At 35.7% G+C, this 25,409-nt stretch overlaps 1 protein-coding gene across 1 annotated transcript; it reads left to right on the top strand.

Annotated features, from left to right (window-relative positions):
- Positions 1-2,856: 2,856 nt before the first annotated feature.
- Positions 2,857-24,187, top strand: LOC131070321 (ATP synthase subunit epsilon, mitochondrial). The gene is made up of 2 exons (XM_058005832.2): positions 2,857-3,160; positions 23,838-24,187. Exons 1-2 carry the CDS (start codon positions 2,965-2,967, stop codon positions 23,864-23,866), a joined length of 225 nt encoding a protein of 74 aa, XP_057861815.2. The 5' UTR covers positions 2,857-2,964; the 3' UTR covers positions 23,867-24,187.
- Positions 24,188-25,409: the final 1,222 nt, after the last annotated feature.

Genomic DNA, 25,409 nt, shown 5'->3' with positions numbered 1-25,409 from the left:
CATCTTATAGATGACAAATGAAGTCATTATTAGCTTATGCTTTCATTGCATTGATAATGTCTTCCATGGCAACGTCCTCATTACCAAACAACAATATGCTCTATTACGACTTCATTTGCTACTCTATCACTAAATCAAAAGTTTAGTCTACTTAAAACTTCCATATGCCAATGCCACTGTCCAAAACATTCTTCTCTTTCTCAACACGATTAATTAGGTGGCTGAAGTTGACTCATTCTGAACAATGACTGCTAATCCTCAGACATCATCCAAACTAAAATCTGCAGTGGAAGAATCTAATTCAATTTTGTCACAACCCAAATTCGCAAGAAAATCGGCTAGTTTGTTCCCTTGTTTGTAGGTATGCAAAATAACAAAGTTGTCAAAAGAATCCATTAGTGACCATATTTGATTCAAAATGTATTTGATGTGCCAGTTCAAAGCTTCTCTTTGTTTACATGCATTTACTATCAATGCAGAGCCTCTTTCTATACGAACAAGCGAGTAACCCAATTTTTTGCCAATGATAAACCAACTAGAAGAGCATGTGCCTCTGCTACATTATTTGTGCAGGAGGGATTGGAGATGACTTAAAGGCCTTTAGATTTCCCCAATGGTCACGAATGCACACACCAATACCTTAATCTCCCAAATTTCCTCGTGAAGATCCATCAAAATTAATTTTGACAAAATTAGGATCAGGGGGCTATCATTTAATGTTGTTTCTATCGATTTGCTCGTCTTTGTCTGGGAAGAGTAATTGGATAGGGAACAAAGATCATCTTCCAGTTGTTTAAAGCTTTTCCGTCCCAAGATGTAAAGCTTGAATTGGGTTTATAATGATTTTGAACGTGAAAATTGACTAGTTCAGAGATTGATTTTTCAATGCCCTCCAAAATACACTGAACTGAGGAGGTAATCTTTTTAAATATGCACTTATTTCTCTCCCACCAAATAGACCATAAGATTGTGGTAGGAGCAATTTGCCAAATACAAGCAAAGAGAGAAGAAGTGAATAGAACAGGCCAAGATTGAAAAAGATCCCAAACAAAATTTAGTAGAGACATGTATAAATTGAACTTGTCCAAAATAAAACACCAGCATTGTTGGGTAAACGAGCATTGAAGAAATAAATGGTCAATAGTCTCAGTTACATTATCACATAACACACAATTAAATGGCTGAGCAATTTGCAATTTGGCTAGCTTGTCACTTGTTAAAACCTTCTTTTGACAAGCAAGCCATGAGAAACACCCTGCCTTGGGTAAGACATAACTATTCCAGCAAAAGGAGAAAGCTCTCTGAGAGTATTATCGGTTAGCCATTTGTTGCACTGCCTTATATCCTTCTTTAATTGAGTAGTTACCATCTTTTGAGGGAGCCCATACTAGTTTATCCCGTTCTTGTGAAAGATATATCACCCTGGTAGAAAGGAGACTTTTTAAGCATTGTGCTTGATTTGGATTTGTTGGGAGTTCATTTGGATCCTTCCATATAGCTTTCCTAGAGAAGATTTCGGCTCCACAAACATAATCAATGAGTCTAGTACCCCAGAAGTTGACAAAGGTAGGAATAACATCAACTAGCAATACAGTTTGATTAAGTGGAGGGAATCCACTCCATGAATCATTCCAACAATTCATGTGTTCTCCATTATGTACTTGCCATGAAAAATATTTACTCACAACATCTTTGGATGAAATCATAAAGTTCCACATAGCAGAGCCAGATGGTGGATCTGAGATGGTGAAAATTCTTACAGGATTGGCTGAATCTAGATACTTGGCTTGCATTATTTGACACCACTTTGCTTTAGATTTGGTATACATTTTCCAAATACAACATATTGACATTTGCCATCTATTATATGATAACTTTTGGTCACATTCATTATAGAAAGTGAATAGAGTCAATTGATTAATTCTCTAATTTTTCTCCAACTGAATTTTATTTTAATAATAGAAGACGTAATAAATATGATTAGTCTTTACAAGAAGAAAGAGAAACCTAGACAAGATTATCCTATTTTTATTTATTTTATTTAGTATAATACACTATTTATGTTTTTTATTATATTAAAATAAAGAAACAATATTGAAAGTCATTGATCATTGCTCGAAACATTGTATTACATAATCACATTAATGTTTATCAAAGATTCTACCATAGATATCCAACCAAAATATTGCATTTTTCTCTTAAACAAGACTTTTGAGCAAATCTTAAAAAAATTGTCCATGTCTAAATTAGGCTTCAAGCAAATCTTAAAACATTTGTGCATGTGTTGAAAAGTAACTAAAATAATGAAAGAACCCTGAATGTTTTCATACCACATGAAAAAAGCCTTTATTTTATAGTTTAAAATATTTTGTAATAAATAATTTATTAAATTAAGGTATCTTCCAAAATAAATTAAATTAGGTCCACTTTAGGTTAAAACAATGAAGTAGGGTGATAATTAGATTAAATTAGGTCCACTTTAGGATAGGGTGTAGTTAGGTACAAATATAAATTATTGTAAATAGATAATATAATATAATTTATTTTTTAAAATTTAAGAAGAATGTAAAAATATAATTAACATTTTTGGATTTTTATTAAAAATATTAGAAAAATAACATTAATTTATAATGAGTCATTTTTATCTTTTATTTTAAAAAAGCAGAAAAAATATATTCACTTATTTACTTTGAAAGGAGTGAATTGTCAATTGTTGTCTGCTTCAAAATATAATTTAATATAAAAACCAATATAAATTAGATAAATAAATTTGATGAAAAATTTACTTCACAAAAAAAAAGAATTTATAATTAATATTAAACTAAAAAACTATATCATATCTTACTATGGGCTTTACCATTGTATCCCCTATTTGGTTCAAGCGCTAGTTTAACACTTGCGAGAACAACATTTGATATCAGGGTCTGCAGACGACCAAAATTGTGAAGGGCGTTACAGAATAGAATGGCTTCGGCAGTAGCATCTACAGCAGCAGCCCCTTTCTGGAGGACAGCCGGAATGACTTATGTAGCGTATGCCAATGTATGTGCTACAATGCTCAGAAGTTGCCTTAAAGAACCCTATAAATCCGACTCTGTTGCTCGCGAGAGGGTTCATTACTCTGTCAGCAAATGGGTCGACAACAAACAGGAAAAACCAGGTAACCAACACAGCTTTCTCTAAACATGTTCCATATTTTCTAATCCATGCATACACTCAATGCAACACACGATTGGAATGCGATTTTTGACCTTTTTCCCTGTGAAAAATTCGAACAGGAACAAATAAGTACCCAATACATTTGTCTCTATGAATGTGTTATCGGCTTTCCTAATTCATTCATACCCAAACTATAATGCATAATCAGAATACCATGTTTTCCTTTTTCTTTGTTTCTGGTGTAAACTACCGCAAACCCTAACTAAAAATCCCTGTTGAACTTTGACACTATTGTGATGTTTATCCTCTAGGAGAAGTCAGGACGCCCATCAATACCATGTTTTCCTTTTTCTTTGTTTCTGGTGTAAACTACCGCAAACCCTAACCATAAATCCCTGTTGAACTTTGACACTATTGTTATGTTTATCCTCTAGAAGTCAGGACGCCCATCAATGGCACTAGATCGGTAATATGGTAGTTTATTCGACGAAGCATTGTACTGGAAGATATTTCCTGACAATTTGGAAGTGATGATTGTATGCTTATTGAAATGAATAGAAAACTTACCGTGCTGTTGACCATGACATAAAGAAGAGAAGGATAGATCCAAAAATTAAAGAATGTAAGATTCATTTCAAGGGGAAAAGGGTGACACTATAAAATTCATTAGTGAGTCTTCATACTTCGTTGTCTTATGGAATCGGCTTCTTAGATTTTCCAACAGGTGCTTCTGAGTAGATGTTGTAATAAAAAATGCGATTTTTAGCACTGCTTTTTACGCGTTTCTTTACAAAACTACTACTAAATACGTTGGAGGAAGATTATCGCAAAAAGCAATTAGATCTACGTAGCGGGTTTGGCTGAATTTCAGCATGCCCCCTTTCTTAGCTCCCTATAGATCCAAGTCCTAAAGTTCTAGATTCTATTTTTTTTTTTGCTATTTTCTGAACTGATCAATATATCAGATGATTTGGGATATGAAAACTGGAGCGCGAGTATTTCATGAAATTATGGTCCATGAGACCATCTGGGTCTAAAGATTGGTGTATATGCAACCTCTTCCATGGGCTAATGTCTATAGATGGATAAACTTTCGTCATTAATGCGTGAATGTTGATAAAATTATACAATCTTCAAGGAAGTCAGGAAGATATGTATATATATATAGATATAATCACCAAACTTTAAAAAGTTAGAACTCCACATGAAAATAGTTTTTTTGAAGGTTTTAACTTATAAATGTATGTTATTATTTAAACCCTACTCGTCGGCATTGGATATAGAAAATCAAATTCAACATGAGAAGAGGATGACCTGATGCTGCTACTTGATAAACTCAACTGAAAACTTATTTGTAATGATAGTGTCATTTATCGATATAGCATGCCAAGTTAATTATGTTCACCTTGCATGCTTATCTTCTAAGGTTGGGCCTGCATCAAGTGCTGAAATTTCTAGAAAGTCTTAATTGGAGTTAAACACTCAACGGGATAGTTATTAAATATGTTAGGCTGGGGTCCCATGGAGGGGGGCTTCCTAAAAAGTAGAGCTGGTGCTGCTGAGATTTTTTAGGAAAATTTTTAAGCTGCTGGTCCCTTGAATTTTGTAGTGTAGTTCAGCTTAAAAATTTAAGCCCCGAAATTTAAGGAAGCTGGTGGTCTTGGTCTCATAAATATAATATCTTTGTCTTCTATACTATGTGCATAATAAAAACAAGTAAATTTTTTTTATTTTCGTCCAAAACTATTTTTTAATAGAAATTAAACTTAGATGTTTGACAAGTGGCAGCTAACATCCCTAAGCTGTTGGGGCAATTTCTAGCCCCACCCCTTTTTCACCCACTCGAATTTGCAGGCCTAAAAGGTAGGGGCTCCTACTTTTTTGGAAAAGATTCCAAATAATCCCACAGCACAAAATTTGTTTATTCATGGGACCACCTCTTACTGAAAAATAGAGCTTAAGCCCCCCTCATGGGACCTCTGCCTTAGCATTCATGCGATTATACTAATGTTTAGGGGTATATGTTTATTAAGCTATTAAGATTAATCATTTTCACACATGAAATTTAGAGAAAGATGATGTAAGCATTAAGTGTATTCCAGCAGGATAAACTATAACACACGCTATCATGTATATACAAAAAGGCTTCCACTAACCTTCATTTAACAAGGTTTGGATTCTATCACAGCACTGCAGATGACCCATGCCCTTCCACTCTTATTTATGACTGACTTTGTGTAATAAATTTTTTATGTTATGACACTAATGATTATTAATGGGTCACCTGACTTCAATACTTTAAGTGTCCATACTAACATACTGATAACGAACATATTAATAACAGAGAGTAGTAAAACATGAGCAAGTCCCTAATAGCAGACTTATAAAAGATACGATGAGCTGTGTTTTCTAGAAGATGCAAAGCTTAGGAGTTTATAAGTAATATACATGTAAATTTTAATAAAGAGAAACTGCTCGGCCAAGTATCCTTGTAATAACCCTTCTTTCCAATGTGGGTTCAATCATAATTATTCATGTCACTCCACATAATCTGCATCTTATTCAAAGCTAAAATGATGTATTTTTTATATTTATACTAGAATAGGTTTTTATTTATATGATTCTGTAATATCTTGCCCTTTTGGATTGTATCAGAATTTAATAAAAAAATGCTTATTGGTTCAAGATCACTATGAGACCCTGAAAATTTGGGGTAAGAGGGATTATAGAAAATACCTCAAGCCAATATCCAAATACCAGTGATTTGGCACTGCCTGTGTTTCCTTTTGTTTAGGTGTGATTAGCAATACTTGGGTGTTATGATGCAAATCATGTTTCCTCTTTCTGAGGCCTGATGAGCAGTCCTCTGGACGAATAAGAAAAGATTGAGCACTTTCAACAAATCAGTACCTGTACACTAAACTGGCATAGGTAGGTTTTCTCTAATGAAATCATCGATTTTAAATCCAGAAATTCAGTGATTCATGAAAAAGGAGAAACATGACTTTTATATTTCTACATATGGTTGTAAGTAGAATTATCATATTATTTTAGGTAAAGTGATGATGTAAAACAAAGTTTGTGTTAGATTGCAGCATGTCCTTGTCTCAGTTTCAATAGATGTAGCCTCCTAATTTATATTCATTGTATATTTATCAGAAAACTAGTCTAGCATATTCTAGGCCAGAAAACAGATAGCGCCCTTAGATATTAGGACATCTATAACTACTTGGCCACAGAGGCAAGTACAGTTCTAATAGTTTGAAGGATGGTTTTAGATTACAATGATGGAATTTACATATCAGTACAAACACAGCACTTACAGGCTGAGCCATAAACATGTGATTATCCTCCATAACTAACCCTTTATTGTGCTGAAGCGTTAGCCGATTGCTTATATTATATTCCAATATGTTACTTATTAATAACATTTTCCAAGGCTCTTCTATTAGAATGCTACCAAATGAATAGAGTTTTTGACATAAGCTTCAGCTAGTTGTAAGCTGGAGGAAAGCACCATTGCAGACCATCTACAATGGCTGGCTATTAAACACATGCATCTAATAATCAGAGTCTTGTGCTTGAGCCTTAAGCATCTCGAAATCAAGCATCTAGATCTAGTCACATTAGTATGCAATTATTTATTCATCATTGTTGATTAAGATCAAATGAATTGTTATTTTATTCTTCCTCCAAGCAGGGTATAGTTTGTCCTCTACTATTTTCCTTAGACACTTGTTCTAAAGTGATCCAGATTTGAAGAGCAATCTGGGGGGATGTACATTGAATTGCTTGATGTAAAGTGTTAGAAGCTAACTAAGAACTCATGAACAATAACCAGGAAACAGAATGAAAATGTAATATCAATTATATATGCACACAAAAAGGACAATATTGACAACAAGAACTGACGTGTGGATTCCTTCATGTAAAAGCTTGGTTAAAAAGTAAAATTGAGTAGATATTTGGAACCATGCAAAGTCGTTTATCCCAATTGTCCAACACTTTATGTACAAATTGTGCAAAATATGAACAAAATAAACATCGTGGGAAAGAGTCAAAATTGTGAAAGTTATTCTTTAATCAGTTACCAGAAGGGTGTCTCTATAAACCACTGTTGGCATTGGGTATTGACTATTGCCGGTATGCACAGTTGATCTCTTGTAGATGGGTTGCTACCTTGAACCCTGTATGAGCTCTGTCCTCTTGAGCCTGTTGTGTTTAGTGCATGAGTACAAAATGGTTTGGCTGGGACTCTGACACACAATGAAGGGCTTTGTACTGACCTGTCACCGTGATTGAAAAGGCCAAAGAACAAGAAACCATGGTGGGACAATTGCCATAATGATGACTATATAATATTTTCGATCATCATTAGCCGTGCTTTCAGTACAGTCTTACAGCACATTTCTTAATTAGCCCTGCAGGGAATTTCCTAAGCTAACTCAGCAACAATAAGATGGGAACTTAAAAAAATAGTTCTAAAATCTTTAGATGAAATATGTGGCGCAAGGTTTTCTTAGTGAGGGCGAGAGGAGGTTGAAACAAAGATATGGCTCTTTAAAGTGAGCTAGCCATGCCTTGACAAGATGGAGGGAAATATCTTGAGCTGAAAATTTAACTGATAAAAGTTTCTGGATTAATGCTGTGGCCTGCTTTCTGGCAGGTCTTCCCATTGCCATGAATGAATTCAAAGATGCCCGTCACACTCATTTTAGAGTCACCTGTTACATCCAACACTAAAACTACTTAATAATACAGTGCGTAAAGCAACCATTACTACTTGTACTAACCTGAAGAAAACAATGAGTTATTTTGAGCAGTGGTCCGTCCATTGAAGAATCGAGCTCTACAGATTGCACTGAGGTCAAACACCCAGTCTCCAATTGCGACTCCAGCATTAGATTCTTCCCCAGGACTTGGCCTACAGAACCCAATTGGCAGATTCTGCATCCAAAGTTGTGACCCTGCATCAACTGGGATGTAATTCTTTTTATCAATTGCAGATAAAGTGTCTCAAGCAGCTGAGCAGAGCATATTATCTATTATGGCCCCTTTCCAATAATTCAACTTGGGGACTCAAATGCCTATTCCATATTTCCTGTGAGCTTAGGGACATTGATAGGGAAATAATTTCAATCTAACATTTAACTCTTTTTTTTTTTTAAATATTTTTTTAAATTGCGTTTCTGGAGCATTTATGGGGGCCTAGTTTGTCCAAAAATCTTGTATTTTTATTCTTTGGTTTAGGTCTTGGAAATCTTTCTAGTGCACTATTCAAGTTTGATTCTCATCCATTGGGCTAGGAGTTAGGACCTTGCCAAGTTGGGGTACCTGTTGTGACGTTTTCACACATCGCCCCATTGCAAATGGGGAACCCCACTTTTTGCTTAGGCTTAGGTGTTTAGTTATGTCCTCTTAGCTTGGTAAGTTTAGTAGCTGTTAGCCCTTGCTTATGAGAAGTGAATATGTCTTGTCAAGTCAGGATTGAGGTTGTGTTGCCAACCTTTCTAAGTTGGTTAATGTTGCTAAAACTTGTCAATCTGCAAGAAAAAGTCTTAGGATTTGAAATGGCATGAATTAGGGTTTTGGATTGACATAGGTCAAAACAAGGAAGAGTCAAAAAAAAAAAAAAGCTTTCAAGGATGGCTAATTTGTGAAATCTCATGTCCTAGGTTAAGTTCAGGTTTTGATATGAAAATTGGACAAGGGCATCCATTTGCTCCAAAAGAGTGATCTAGATGAAGTATTTGCTAAACAAAAGGGTTCTTATTCAAACAAACCTTCAAAGGCCGCCCTAGTTGAGTAAATGCAATTGATCCTCCAAGAGTCATCACCTTAAGCCGAAATTGAGCAAATTCATATGGATGAGAGGATTTCAAATCATCAAGGCAAAATCACCAATCAGCAATGGAGAATTAATGCTAAGGAGAAATGAAAGCATGTGGATACCTATCTTGTACAAACAAATTTCAAAATATTGATTCATTTGATGAAAGAAATCGAAGGTTGATCAATTGATCATCTAAGGCAAATAAACCTTGGAATGGCATTACGAACAAGGACGAGTGAAGGTGAAAATTCTGCCCTTCAAGTTGGAGATTTCAAGACTTGGAAGTTGTCATGTCCCCTCCTTGATCGTTATATATATCCTATTAATTAATAATAATAACTACCAACAAATTATTTATTATTATTTTTTAAATTAATAATATTATGAACATAATTTACAATCTGTAATATCCCTACACTGATATTTTTATAAACATCATTATTATTTCTTTTCCTTAACATATGCATTAATAATATAATAAATGGTAGATAATCTATTATAAATTATGAATGGATTACTATTAGCATTACAGAATGCAAAATCTGTGGTCAGGGTGAATGGAGACATCCCTTGACCAAGAGGAGGCTCTCATCCGTAAGAGACACATCCCTCAGCATGCCACGGGGGATACATTAGACAGTAAAGTCCAAAACGGGAGGGGCAGAGATAGTTATTGGAAAAAAAGAAAGGGAATCGCTGGACTGGTCACGCAGTGACAGGCTGAGCGACTTAATCGGTAAGCAGGGTTTTTACCCTCCTTTCAACTGTTGACAATATTCAGCACTAGTTGCTTCTGTATTGTAAATCTTTAAGTTTCTTATATGCAGAATATATATATATATGAAATGGAATCTGAATGAATGTATACATATATATAAATAAATTAGTGATCTGTTCTGAAATAGACAGAGGTAACAAGGGTTCATGGTAACACAAATTCAATAAACACAATAACATGGCTACAAATAATTAATTATAAGAATAAAAAACATCAGAAGTATGAAATGTCAATCAATAAATTCTTGTAATAAGAACTCCTTAGAACTAACCTAATTTTTAACCAGTTCCATATTTCTCCACATCCCCAAGGGAGATGGGGGCTGCTAGGGAGGGGCGGAGTAATTCCATCCGATAGGATGCCCCAAGGGTGAACGACGACTCCTGAAATCTGGGCTGCATGCCCCAAGGGTGAATGGATTGAGCTTAGTAATTTGGGCTAACTTGAGAGTTGGTTTCAAGCGCCTTAGACAGCCAAGCCCTCTTCTGGGAAAAGGGACGAAACAGTTGGAAATTAGGGGATGATTTTTAAGAAGTTATATCACAAGGTGTTGTTAACTGTGCTTAATTAAGGTAGTAATGTAGATGTTGCTTTGATAATTGACAGAGCATAAGTAGGGGCCATTATAGAAGTGGTACGAATGAAATGTGGAACGAACAAGGTACGAATGAAGGTGAAAATTCTGCCCTTCAAGTTGGAGATTTCAAGACTTGGAAGTGGTACGAATGGAACATGGAACGAGCAAGGTACAAATGAAGGTGAAATTTCCGCCCTTCAAGTTGGAGATTTCAAGACTTGGAAGTGGTACGAATGGAACGTGGAACGAGCAAGGTACAGATGAAGGTGAAAATTCCGCCCTTCAAGTTGGAGGTTTTAAGACTTGGAAGTGGTACTAATGGAAAGTGGAACAAACAAGGTACAAATGAAGGTGAGAATTCTGTCCTTCAAGTTGGAGATTTCAAGACTTGGAAGTGGTACGAATGGAACGTGGAACGTGGAACGAACAAGGTACGAATGAAGGTGAAAATTCCGCCCTTCAAGTTTGAGTTTGGGGAAATGAAGGAGGTGTGAATGAAACACGAAATCAACTTGGTATGAATGGAGGTAAAATTTCTGCCCTCCCAAGTTGAGATTCCATGAAATGAAAGAGGTACGAATGAAGTGAAAATGCTGATTTGCTTAAGTGATTAATACTTGATCAAATCAAAATTAAATTGTGCAAATAAAGATGCAAATACTGATTTGATAAAGTGAAACAAAGGATGAATGCCGACTAGATCACAAGAGAAAGCATAAATGCCGAACTTCAATAAACATTGTCAAACAAACAACAAGGTGAGTCGGCTGTCATAAGGATAAGAGTGCCCAGCAGTTTGGAAACTTTAAAAACATTTATTTACATATGAATGCAAGACGGCCTAGAAGAGATTAAGGTGAGAAAGGGTGACTTTTTTGGACATTCAACACCTATATACTAGGTTGCCAGTTCGGGTTCGAAGAACCCGGTACGCCAGTACGGCAAAATTTTGAAAAGGGGTTTGGGTTCGTTTGGGTTCGTTAGTACAAAAACATGTAAATTTTTTTTTCTTAATATATATATATTTTGATATTTGTGAAGCCTATAAGCATGAATTAAAATATGCATGTCACATAGCATCATATAAACAACAAAACAAACATAAACTTGTAATCATAGCATCATGATCATACCATAATTGATAATAGCATCATATACATCAAGTTTAATATCAAAATGACAAAATATTCAAGTATCATTGTTTCAACTTTCAACAATATAAACTTAAAGTTTAATCATCAAATGGATCATCTAATTCATCCTCCTCCTCCTCCTCCTCCTCCTCATTGACATTGACATTACATGATCCAATGCCACTTGCACTTGCACTATAAGTTGGCTCAATTTCCGAGTCATCAAGTGTCAATGCAAGAAGCTGAGAAGTAGGAGCATCCAAATCAGTATGCTCTGGCTCTATATCCCACATCTTTGTATCCCCTTGTGTGTAGTCATGTTGTTTGTGTGAAAGAAGATGTAGGTTGGAATGCACATATACTAAATTCTCCGCCCTTTTTGATAGTAGCCTATTGCGCTTTACTGAGTGGATGAAAGAGTATGTGCTCCAATTTCTTTCTGAAGCAGATGAACTAGCAACCTATGAAGACAAAGTAAACAATTAAAGTTATACATTAATAAAAATAAAATTACTAGCAACCTATGAAGACAAAGTAAACTATAAATAAACTAAAACTTGTAAATTTAAAATTTTAATTAATTAAACTTACTTGTGATAAAACTTTTATAGCGAGGGGTTGTAGGTGTTGGAAGCATGTGCCATGGAAGTACCACCGGCTATGAGCATCTTTCTTGGATGTATGACGAAGTGCGTCAACACTTAGACCATTCCCATTTGCGAATTCTATGAACTCATTTGTAACAACATCTCGCAAATCATCATCGGGATATAGTCTAAGAAATGCTGCCTTGTACCCATCAGATACTTCTAGATCTCTCCATGGTGGAATCCTTCTTGGTTTATCAAGAAACTGATTGCTATAGTACTTAGGTGTCAAGGCATAGGCAAGAAGGTGCAAAGGAGTGGTCATCTTATTCCACCTCTCTACAATAATTACTTCCAGTTCTTTGAAGAATTTCTCCTGAGGATCATTCTCTTTTTCATTTATAGCGACCTTTATTTTTTCAAGCATTGAATCAATGCTATCATAAATCTCACCTATGCAAGGCCTATCCATGTCTGTATAGCGAATCATGCTCATGATGGGCTCAGTGATACTTAGGAGATATGTAACAAGATCCCACCATTTCTCATTCAATATTCTATCCCTAATTTTTTCTGCCCTCTCAGTGCTACTTTGCTTCCATACAGTCCAATTGGTGCTGATCACCATATTGCATAGTGCCACTCTAACTTTCACAAGTCGTCTTAAGACGATTGTGTTTGATGCAAAATGGGTCTCAGCAACCTATAACACAAATTAATGCCAAATGATTAAAAAATAAAGCCAAACTTAAAAGAAGAATACACAATATAGCTTACACAATGATATTATTAACATTGAAAATTCAAAAAAATCAGAAAATGTAAAATTAAATTACTATTTCACTTACCTTCAATAGCTCCAAATTCGAATAGGTTCTAAAAATCCCTTGAGACATGTGGTGGTTTGTGATGAACATCTGGATGTCCTCAGCCTCTGCATACACATCTCTGATCCATTTTATTTTTTGCCCAATCCTTTGTAGCATAAGATTGAGTGAATATACTGCACAAGGTGTCCAAAAGATGTGATCATAGCGTTGCTCAACCAACAAACCAGCAGCTCTACAATTTTTTGCATTGTTTGTTATGACTTGGACAACATTGCGGGGTCCCACAGACTCAATGGCAGAGATGAGAATTTCTGCAATAAATTGGCCATCTTTTATTTGGCCCTCACAATCCACAACTCTCAAAAACATTGCCCCTTTAGGGGACACCACTATGACATTGATCAAGGGACGGTTTTTAGTATCTTTCCACCCATTTGAAACAATTGTTACACCTGTCTCAACCCATGAATCCCTTATGGGTTTCAATGCATCTTCAACCCTCTTCACCTCTTTCTCCAATAATGTTCCATGTACTTTCTCATAACCGGGGCCCTTATACCCTCTTGGTGCCTCATTAACACTTCTTATCATTTGCTTCCAATATGGGGAGCGAACAACATTGAATGACAACCCATTTGCATAAATGCACCTTACTATATCTTGATCAGCATTGTCTCTACTCTCATTTTGGAATGCGGTTTCTAAAGGCCCCTTTGTTCTTTTACGTGTCAAGGGTGGTTCACTTTGAGGTTCATTTGTGGCAAAGAAGGGGTGGTCTTATACTACAATACTGGGATTAGAAGGGCCTTGCATTCCCTTTGTTTTCTTTGATGCGGTTTGGTTCAATCTACGGGCTTCCCTCTCTTTTGCCACCTCATGCTCCCTAATATATGTCATCACTGTCTCATTTGGTATAGGTTTACCATTTTTTCCAGGGCATTTTTTGATGCCTCTTCTTTTTATTCCACACAAATGGCCTACCACCCGATAATATGAACTATTACGTTCAATATCACATCCATGGCATTTCCAACGAAATCCTCCACCTCCCGAAAGTTGTTTTATAATGTCCACATATTTCCATAAGGGAGAATTTGGATCATTTCTTTGTTTTGCAATTATTTGTTCATTGCCAATGGAGGAAGATGTAGATGCCATTCTAGTTCCCATGGCAAGAAATAAAATAAACATATTCAAAAACAAAAACTAAATAATGAAAAAAAATTCAAGTTTCATGTTTGACAATTTGTGAAACAAAAATAGTTGGAAAAAAATGTTTAAAAACCTACCTCTTGCAGCCAATGGAAGCTTGAAACTGTATGGAAATGATGCTGCAACACTTGTTGAAGCTTCTAAAATCAGTCTTCAACTCCTCTTTGATCTTGGAAGCCAAATTTTGTTCACCCTTTCTTCAACCTGCTCTCATAAAAATTTTGTTTGCAACACAAATGAGGTGAAATGAGTCAATAAAATTTATTAGAAGTGGTTTTTAGGTTATAACTTTCACTTTTTACAAGTCAGAAGTGAAAAAAATTAAAACTTGCTTTGTTTTTTGACTTTATGGGCCGCCCAGCCGCCCGGGTTTGATTGGGTCCGCTCGGGTTCGACTGGGTTCGACCAGGGTTGAACCCACTCTGGGTTTTTCAAACCCTGGTCGAACCCAGGTCGAACCCGACCCGTACCACGAACCCGGTCGAACCCGGACCCGTACCAGGGCGTCCCAGGGGCGAACCCGGTAACCTAGCCTATATAGGAAGGGTATTTGGATTTCATTTCAGACATCTCTCCAAGCTATTAAACAATTTCAAATCGGATCTGCACTCCCAGACAGCAAATTTCATCAAGGCAGCGAGCTTTCAAGACAGTGAACTTTCAAGGCAACGATTTTGTAATCAGATTTTGATAATTGCATTTGATCAAAATATATGTGAAGAGGGCGAATTTTACTCAGACTAGCTATTTTGATTGCAAGGATCAACGAAATTCCTTGATTACTCCATTGATCAAAGAGGGCGATTCTGATTAATGAGATTTTGTTTGGGCAATATTTTGTGAAAATTCACATTGCATCAGACCTATAGCAAGTATAAAATCAGGCATATAGAAGAGGGAGGTAAGTGAAATTAGTATGTATTTTATGTATTCGACACCCTTTTTGTTTGCTTTGCAGGTGACTAAGGAACAAAATTAGAAATCAAGGACAAGTTTGATTGTAGAATGATTAGAATAATGCTCCAAAAGGGTAGTTCAACGTCAAGATCAAGTTCCAGTCATGTAAAGCAGAGATCAAAGTCAAGGTTTTGAAGCATGGAAGAAGATTCAAAACATTGCAAAGATGAAGAACTTCAAGTATTTCAATAATCGTGACACGAGGCAAGCATGACAACAAGAGGAGCATAATGCATTCAAAGTTTTCATTGCATCATGGTAAAATGAGGAAGTTTTGTTGATCAAGGAATGTTGAAGGAATGTTTTTACAATCTTGAATTCTTTTTGGGAATCCAAGAATCAAAGTCAGTACATTGAGGAGTTAACTCCAACCAGGTATATCATTCATCAAGTGTATCATGAACAAAGGAAGACCAACCAAGGTCATCACATAGTCTACATCAAACATGATCAAGGAAGCAAATAGTTTCATAAGAGTTAATCAAAGTTTGCTAGATCATAACGATGCTTCCCATCATCATCACATTGAGCAAATTGAATAATGTTGAGTATCAAGAGATATTGTTCAAACACTTTGTGTTGATCTATCAAGTCTACAAGTGCAAACTAAGATGGCATCCTAGTCACCACTCAACCAATCAAGAGATTCCACGTCAACATGTCCAGATGCAATGCACTTGACTCATCATATGGAGACACAAACTTTGAGCTACCTACCCTCATATTTCATTGGTTCACGTTCAATATTGAACCTAAGTGTAATTTTCTCATTGGCCAGAGGGGTTGTTTTAACAAATCCTAATTAGGGTTCCCATCTTGTAATTGTGGCCATTGATTTGTGAATCAATCTGAGCCATTGAATTGTATTGAGAGCTATCTATATAAGGCTCAATTTTCTCATTTGTAAAGGGTCAATAGCAAGACAACAAGAGTAGAGTAATAGATAATAGACTTAGTTCATAGATAGTAATCAATAGTTAGCAATTAGAATAGAAGTTAGATTAGGAGAAGGCAAAGATTGTTGCCAAGACTTTGTTGTAAAGAGCATATGATTTCATTGAAGCTATGGTGAATTTGATGTGTTATTCCAACAAGTTGCATGGTCTCTATTTCTCAATTCACTTTCATGTTGTTTAGATGAATGAAAGAATTATGTGCATGATTAATAGGTGAAATTCATTTATCCATACCACTAGCAATTTGCTAATTGTAAGTTTGCCTTGTGTGGTCAACTGGAATCATTTGTGTGGTCAACTGGAATCATTAAATGAGCTTAACTTCAACTGCTATTCACACTTTGATATGCATCGCCTTAATGGTATCCTTGTTTATAGTGATTTGAACATCATTTTGCTCTCCTTAGGAGATCGCACTAAGCTTTGTGGAGTTGTTGCTTTGCATGTCAAAGCAAGGCTTAGTCGAGTTTCACCAAAGATTGTCCATTGTTCCTATATTCTCAGGAGTAGCATAGATTTCTTAAACCCTATGTCTTTTGCCATTTTATTTTCCAAGCAAGTAGTCAGAATCTAAGTTCCAGCAACATCCAAACATTCAAGCATTCAATGTAAGTCCCCTTGGATTACCAACAATCACATCAACCAATTGAGCTATCCACATGTCATGACCAGACTATAGAAACCTTGGAGTCATCTTTGTTGATCACATCATTTAGCATCCAAGAAGATTTTGATCAAGAGAGGATATAATACTTTTGGTATTTTATTCTGTGTTTGATTGTGTAAAAAAAACACATCAATAGTACCTAAAATAAATATCTTTGTACATTTTATTTAATTTTGTGGTTAGTATGTCCTCATCTGGCTGTCCATTTCAATTTCTAATGAGGAGTGGGATTCATAATTAGCCTTGTGTAACTCCTGTTATTTTTAGGCTCTAGTTTATTATTCTATGACAAGCTTTTATGTTTTAGGCTATAGCATATTATTCTATGAGAAGCTTTTATTAAGGAGTTATTGACTATTTTTAGCTTGGAATCAATTTGAGGTTATTACATATCTATTGGTGGGAATTTTTATATTATTTATTTTTCGCTGGAGGAGAGGGGCATTAGAATTTGAGATCAAAGTTGGGCCTTCAGTATTTATAAAATGCAAGCAGTTTCTACTTTTTTCATTTCGGCAGCTTATATTATACATACAGAAACTCTGTCAAAATTGTTTGAGCACTTGTGTTCATTCATCAATTTGAGGATGAAATTTGGGCCTTCAGCATTTATAAAATGAAAGTAGTTTCAACTTTCTTCATTTTGGCATCTCATATTATAAATACAGAAACTTTGTCAAAATTGTTTGAGCACTTGTGTTCATTCATCAATTTGAGGATGAAATTTGTGCCTTAAGCATTTATAAAATGCAAGTAGTTTCTACTTTCTTCATTTTGGCATCTCATATTATACATACAAAAACTGTGTCAAAATTGTTTGAGCACTTGTGTTCATTCATCAGTTTGAGGATGAAACCCCTTGGATGTTGAAATCAGTGTACAAAGACCCACTGGTTTTTTGAGAGCAATCTCATACAAAGGTTGTATTATGCACTAAAAAGATTGTTTAGTTTTCAGCATAGTTTTCATTATTTTGTTTGCAAGATATGTGAAGGGAGGGGCTTCAACATACAGAGTTTTGTTTGCGGATTTGAATATCCCTTGTTTTGCCATTATATCTGCTGTATTTCAGCTTATTGCTGTATATTTTATTTTTTTTGGTCGATAATTTATAGTTTTATACTAATATTAAAATAAAATGCATACATAGATGCCAAGTCCAGAGTAAACAGGGATAAACCCCCGAGTCTGAAAGAGAGAAAATTAAAACTGACACTATATCAAAAAGGGCTGTTCGCAGACAGCCATTACCACGCTACGTCCTGAGCCAGCCTAGAGCTATCAAAAAAAGAAGAGCAACCCAAAGCAAAACAATCCTGCTTGTTTTTCATTTTCTTGCCAGGTTCATTCACCTAGTGATCTTCATCTGCAGAAACTGGTTGCTTGCCCCGGTCCTGTTTCATCTTCGCCTCATGAGCCCTGCTTTGTTCAACCTCTGAAGAGCGGATAAACACCATCAGGTCCTCCCATGCCTCTCGAGCCTCTTTGGTCCTTGCCACTCTGTCAACACCATCTCTTTAAAGCATAAACGGCCGATACTCCACATTCACTCAGTCTCGCATTACCCCTTCCCCAAAGTCTTCAGCCTTGCCCTGGAACAACTCGCCCCAGTAAGGAGACCAAGCCGCACAAGGAATGAGTGGGAACACACGCCTTGGCCACCCATTCAACCTCCGATTTTGTTCCAAAGGAGAGACCCCAGGCCACCAACATCGACATAATGTCCATATTTGTCCTGTAACGGAACTCAGACACCAAGAAGTCATGCCCCAACAGTCGCTTGATTATATCCAAGAACTCCTCATCAAAGAGGAAAATTCCATCCAGACGCTTGTCTGAAATACCTCCTAAAAAGGCCAATTGCTGTTTGATGGAGTGCAAAGTGAAATTGGCCTCCATTGCAGATTTCAAACTTGAAAACTGGTCCTTGCGGCCCAACTTCCACACCACACCTCTGCTCCAAAAAACCAAGTTTAGCTTCACTCAGAAGAAAATGATGCCAGAGTTCCCAAACTCGCCACGAGTCAGGCGAGTTTGCTGAGTTGGCGAGTTGACTTCAAAAAAATGTCGTCCCATCCACACGACGGAAAACGTGCCACCCCTCAACCATCCAATCACAATTCACATGTAGTAATAATCAAACAAGGTAACGACTCAAAATAAATGATGAACAAGTAAGATCGGCACAGAGAGGAGAAAAAATAGAATAAAATTTATTAAACTGTACTTCCCAAAGGGCAAGAGATGTTATCACCAAGTACCTGCTCAAGTTGTCCATGCCACATCGGCCCCTGAGTTGTCCCACCATCGAATCACTTGAGGGTCCAGCTCACATCCCAAGTTGGACAGAGTATCCGCCTCCCCATTACCTTCCCTTCAACTGTGAGAAATTTTGAAATCTTGGAAAGTATTAAGTTTTGAGCAAATAATAGCAATAAATTTATTTATCCGCCAACACTGAGAAGATCCTGCAGAAATTGCATCTGTGACTATCTTGGAATCCCTTTCTAAATGTAATTTTGGGATTTTAAGGTTCCATGCCAGATCAACTGCCATCAATGCAGCTCTTACTTTGGCCTCATTATTTGTGCCTTTTGGTAACCTTTGAGCCCCTTTTACAAGTGTCATTCCTCCCTCATCCTGAGCAATACATCCTGCTCCCGAAATGCCAGGGTTTCCCCGCAAAGCACCATCAAAATTGATCTTTACCTAGCCTTGTTCCGGTTTTTCCCAAACCGACACAAATTTATGCCCTGCAATAGGATTTACCCTAGAAAGCCCATTAACAGGCCATTGCTGCATATTTTGTTAATACAGATCAGCTCCAGCATATTTAGAAAGTCACTTACTGTTTATGCAAAAAATGTCAAATTGTATTGATTGTTTTGAGTGAATTCGGTTTGTGTATTTTCAATTTGTTCAAATTGTATCAAGATAAATATGTGTTTGGGTCCTTGTATAACTGGGCCACATTTATGGCCATAAAGTGGAGAACTTTCATACAAAACTCCAACCACAACCTTAGATGTAGAAAGAAAATAAAAGTATTGTATAAAGTAAGGTGGTGGGTATCAAACTTCCTTGGCATGTGATATTTGTTTGCTGTAATATTATGCAACCACTTAGGTTGAATTTAGTTATTCCTTCTGTTTTACCACTTTACTTAGATTTGACTGTTTCTGCAACCAAAAATACCATGCAAAAATTGATTTATTTGCGCTTCACATATATATAGATTTATACAGATTTTTTAATAGACCTTAGATTTTACTCACAAGCAGATATTTTACATTTATTTATATATAATTGAATGTCACCAATTTAAAAACTATTTAGTTTTATATTTTTAATGTTTGGCCGTAATGTTTTCTTATTTTACCCTATGTATCCTATTTATTCAAATTTCATACAAGCCTCTTAGTAATCCGCCTTCTGATAAGTAAAGTGTACTTAATCTATAATTTTAAGTTGATTTTTTTTTTGATTACAGTTTTTCTTTGATAAAAATCTTTTATACGGTTGTTTACAGGCATATGCATCCCTAAAATTTATTGAAATTACTTATGAACTATTTACAGGCATATATGTGACTGTAGTGCTAATGATTACTTTTTTGCCTGGGAGCACCTTGGTATGTACCTGGGGGTCCTAAGCGCCAAAAAGTATCAAAAATGACATTTTTGACTTTTTTTGCATCAAAAAACCCTAAAATGCCCCCAAAAGCATCATTTTGCCTAATTCAAAGATCATTTTGCTCTCTTCACTCTCTTTTTTCATTTTCTCTAAATTTTGTTTTTTTGGGGGCATAGCCCCCAAACCCCCACTTCCGGCTTGTGGGGAAACAAAAGTTCATTTCCCTGTACCCTTTCTATCATTGGTTTTTTCTCACATCTAACACCTTGTGCAGCTTATCATTGCTGCACCTCAAACCCATTAGGGTCTCCAGTACCAAACCCCCATTAGTTAGTGGGATCTTTTGTCATATAAGAAATTTGATTACGATGAAGGAGTTTGGGAGTGGAGACCAGAATCAAGAACTTAGACAACTAAAATTATCACTATTAAATGCCAATTAATAAAGATAAATATTAAATATTTAACTATCAATTGGCATTTAATATTTATTTTTATCATTACCATTTTTGGCATTTGGCATTTGGCATTGATCAATGATGAAGTATCATATTATCAAATGTATTTAGTTTTACAATTCTGTATATTTTTAAATTTTTTTTGTATATATTTATATGTCACACATCCAAACCCACTTACCCAAGGGCAAAAAAAAAATTCTCGTACCCATGTACCCGGTTCTTGTATCCGTATCCGTACTAGCAACTTAGTTTTTAATTGTAAACATTACTACTGTTTACCATTAAAGAGCTTGCTACTTTTTAAAACATATAAGTTTTTAAGATTGAAGATGCTCCAACTTCTAATCACAAGTAGATGAGGTGTTCCTATTTACGACTTTAAAAATATCTAGATTCTTAAAGACTGAAGATATTGCTTGCACATTTTAAGTTAGAAACTGTTACGATTGAAATTAAAAATTTTGACACAATTATTTTGGTTAAGTTGTAAAATGCAAGGCATTTGAAACATCAAGCCATTATAAAATTTCCATTTAATGGCAAGGAGCGGTTGTCAAATTCCGGGACTAAGCTAATGCAGCACAAATTTCTCCTCTTTAAAGGCCTTATGCACTCTATATTCTGATGTGCTTCTTGTAATTTTTACACCCCTTATTGAATGTTCCTATAGTGACTTGCCTATAATAATTGCACATGGATTGGGGTTAAACCGTTAAAGACAGGTGAGAAATATCTTATTGTATTGTAAACAGTTTAATACAGTGAGTGCTGTTTTTGCTGGTTTTTTTCCCATGTTAAATAATCATGTTATCCTGTGAGTGTCATTATTTTCTCTGTTTGTGGTCAAGATTCTGCTAGCATTGTTTGTCTTGTATTGATTTATCAGTATTATTTCTCATCGTTTTTCTACCATGGTGATTGGCCAAAAAGTTGCACATTAATTCACACCTCCTCATTTGCCTCCTCACCTTCCTCTGTTTGCCAGGTCACTATCCTAGTCAGTTAACCAAGAGAATTAATAAAATGGTTCAAACTTCAAGGTGTCCACCTACAACGAAATATGTGCAATGGAGACCAATTGGGTTTGTGTTTTAATTTTGGGATAAATTCTTCAGTGATAGGAACTGTCTGCTAAAACTTCTACTATGATTGCATAGCATTTAGCCTAACTAGCCCTTAAATGATTGTAGAAAAGCAATCATTATTTGTAAACCCACCATCTCTCTACTAAATCATTCTCTTGCCTCTTACGCATTCATTTGTATATCGACCTAGTTACCACACTGACTGCTGGATTCATATGAAGATTGTGGTATGCTTCTTCAAAAATATCTCTTCTCTTTGTCTATTTTTGTTGTTCTGCATTTGTTTGGTTTAGTTTCTGTATGCTTGTTTAATTTAGTGCTCAATGTTTGCTAGGTTTGATTCATGCTAGCAAAGTCTCCTGGTCTACCTATGTTTTCTCCTGTCTTAAGGTTTCATTTGCTTCCTTTTCTGGGCCTAATGCTGGGTCTCATGGAGGGGGGCTTCCTAAAAAATAGAGCTGGAGCTGCTGAGATTTTTTAGGAATATTTTAAAGTTGCTGGTCCCATGAATTTTGTAGTGCAGTTCAGCTTAAAAGTTTAAGCTCCAAAATTTAAGGAAGCTGATGGTGTCATGAATTCTGTTGCTGGTCTTCTATTCTTTGTGCAGTGTTGATGGAGTGTATACACAGGTAAAATCAAGTGAAAAAAATCATTTTCCCTCCAAATTTTTTTTCTAACAGCAATCTAAACTTAGATGACTGACAAGTGGCAGATAATATTCCTAAGCTGGTAGGGCAATTTTTACCCCCCAGATAATAAAAAGTACTTTGTAGGGCCAGAAGGAAAATTAACATTATAGCTCCAGAGAAAAACAATTATGAACGTGAAATTTCCTCTATCTAGTTTTTTTATTGTTGTTGATTCCATGGCAATACATTTCAACAGAGTAGACAACCTTGTTATAATTTAATTTTAACCGAATTTGTGAGCTTTAGAAGCCTTGGAAAATTAAATCGAGCTGGCACAGGTGATTGGCTTTTGATTTTCTCACCATGACTGACAATCGCTGTTATGCTTTATGACATGAAAAACTTGAACATTCAATTAAAACAGATACAGCGACCCCTGTAGTTTACATGCACAAGGAAAATTAGTGAATTTATGCATACCGTTCCTATTGTTTATACCCCACATAATATCACCCACATCATTTTGCTTAATATAATATATATGATAAGAATTCTGTCTAAAAAGAAAAAAATTATGGCATATTTTGTGTGTTACACCTACCACGAATTTGGAATAGTTGGTGGGTGCAGCAGATGGAATTTTCAGCCTTTTCCATGATCTTAATTGAGGCCTAAGAGTTTATCAACCATGTAGTGAAAAATGCTGACTTTAGATGGCGTTGTTCACTATGGGGATTAGCTTGTGCCATTAATGAGTACATAAATTTGTAAAGCTATGTGATGGGTACAAAGAAAAATTAGTATAGCAAGTGAGATGTAAGTGGTGAACAATGTGCATGATTTCCTGTGGGTCACCTACGCATGGTGTGGAAGATTAATTTCAAGCTTCAACATGCGATATTTTACTGCTATTTGACATCTCATGCTGAAAACATTCTTGCCATGATAAAATTAACCTTTGATTTAGGATCCCACAGCCATGATTTTCCCCTTTACTACCCATTTAATGGCCAAGTGCTTATATAGTAAAATTGCTTATTTGTTTCCTTTATGCGCACTGAAGTTTTGTCTGCTCTGAAAAATAATAGAGAAGGATGTAATGCTCATCAAAGATTAGCATTTTTTATTTTCATCTAAATCTCACCAGTTTTATTTAGAATGGCAAGACAATATGGTATTTTTAACGTTCTACATATTGGTTTCTAAATATACTAAGATGCATATTGAAGTATGCCTTGAGTATTCCCTTTTTTCTGTTTTTGTTCATGTAAGCATTCAAGTTCGCAGAGTAGGATTCATCTCGTAAATCTGACTGCTACATATGTTTGGTTGTGATGCAGTCCTACGACAGGTTCCATCTGAGGAATGACGATCCATTTTTGGTGCGAGTTAATCAGTGCCATTGTTTTAAGCCTTCTTTAGATTGTCGAGACTATTTCTATTTGACTTCGTTTGGTGTACTACTTTGCACAATTGTTGCATCGATTAATCTCTAATATTGGAGTAAACACCTGGTCAGATTATATAAGTGACCACAAGTATATAAGTGGACACAAATAAATAAGATTGATACAATGCAGACTTTGAATTTTTTTAATCTGCAATTGGGATGATAAGATTTGTTTCAGGACAGGCCCTCTTGTTCTTGCTTGGACATGAAAGAACCCTTTTTCGGGACATTGTGTTTTTACTCTTTGGGTGTCACATTTACGATTTATTTCTGGTGTTGGCTTTGATGCTGTTACAGTTACCTTTTGTTTTGAATGTGATATATGCCTTTATTTATTTTGAATGTTCTATTTCCCCGTATCTAATACTTTGGTGTTGTTTCATTAACCATTTGTTCTGGCTGTTACATGCATCCCTATATCTTGGTGCCACTTGATCTTGTTAGAATCTAGTGAGTTTTGCATCTCTTAATGTTTCTTTTCATTGACCTTGCCCCAATTCAGAGTCTTTGGATGGTCATTGTGTTGTGGGCACACTTGTGCCAGAATAGCTGAGATTGGCACATGCCTTTATAAATGGAAATATAAAGTAGTATTGAAGACCAAACATGCTTACATAAGTTGGGTAAGATTTTGTTTCAGACTAGTAGCACTTGAAATGTATTTGTTTCACAGACTAGTCTTGAAATGCATATTACTTCATTTTTTGGGCCCTCTTGGCTTATCTGTTTTTAATGGAATGGTTATCGTTTGACTTGGTGTGGTAGAGACTTGCTCTGCTTCTACATTGGCAAAGATTTGGTGATAGGTAACGTTCTCTGAACTTTCTCACACATAATCCATATAAAATAAATCATTCCAACTAAAGTTAGAGATTGATTTTTTACAATCATACTTGTTTCAATCTCTACTCATCCCACGAGTTTGAATTTTCCTACTAAATGTATCACTCGCTAAATCTACCATTTGCTACCCTGGTTCAAATTTGTGGTGTAGAAATTCGCTCATTATTTGTGTGTAGATTTGAACTTTGATCTTTCAAGTTTGATTTTATTAAATTGAGCCCATGTACCAGCCCTTTATTAGCCACTATGATTTGATTTTCAATTTTATTAAATTGAGCCCATGACCCCTTTATTAGCTACCATGAACTCCTTTGTATCGTTTAGAAATTATTGAGTATATCTATAAATTGGTTGCCAAAATATTTAAAAGTTATATTAGGATATGAACATGGTGCGTGATAGGTTCTTGTTCTCAAATTTCATTCGTTACTATTAGATTGACCTACTCTCTGATTTGATTGAAGAAAAAGTCTTTGAATGGTAGATATCATTTTCCAGATGTTTGGTACTTCAAACATCAAGACAAATCTCTCTTGTAGGTACAAGACATAGTTGATAGGTTTAGATTTATGGGTCAAAGTTAACAAAACGCATTGGGTTCATTTCTACATGTACAGAA

The sequence above is a fragment of the Cryptomeria japonica genome, chromosome 1, assembly GCF_030272615.1.
Source record: "Cryptomeria japonica chromosome 1, Sugi_1.0, whole genome shotgun sequence".
In the NCBI taxonomy this organism is placed as follows: domain Eukaryota; kingdom Viridiplantae; phylum Streptophyta; class Pinopsida; order Cupressales; family Cupressaceae; genus Cryptomeria; species Cryptomeria japonica.
The sequence above is the reverse complement of the archived record's forward strand: the minus strand, read 5'-3'. Positions and strand labels throughout refer to the sequence as shown.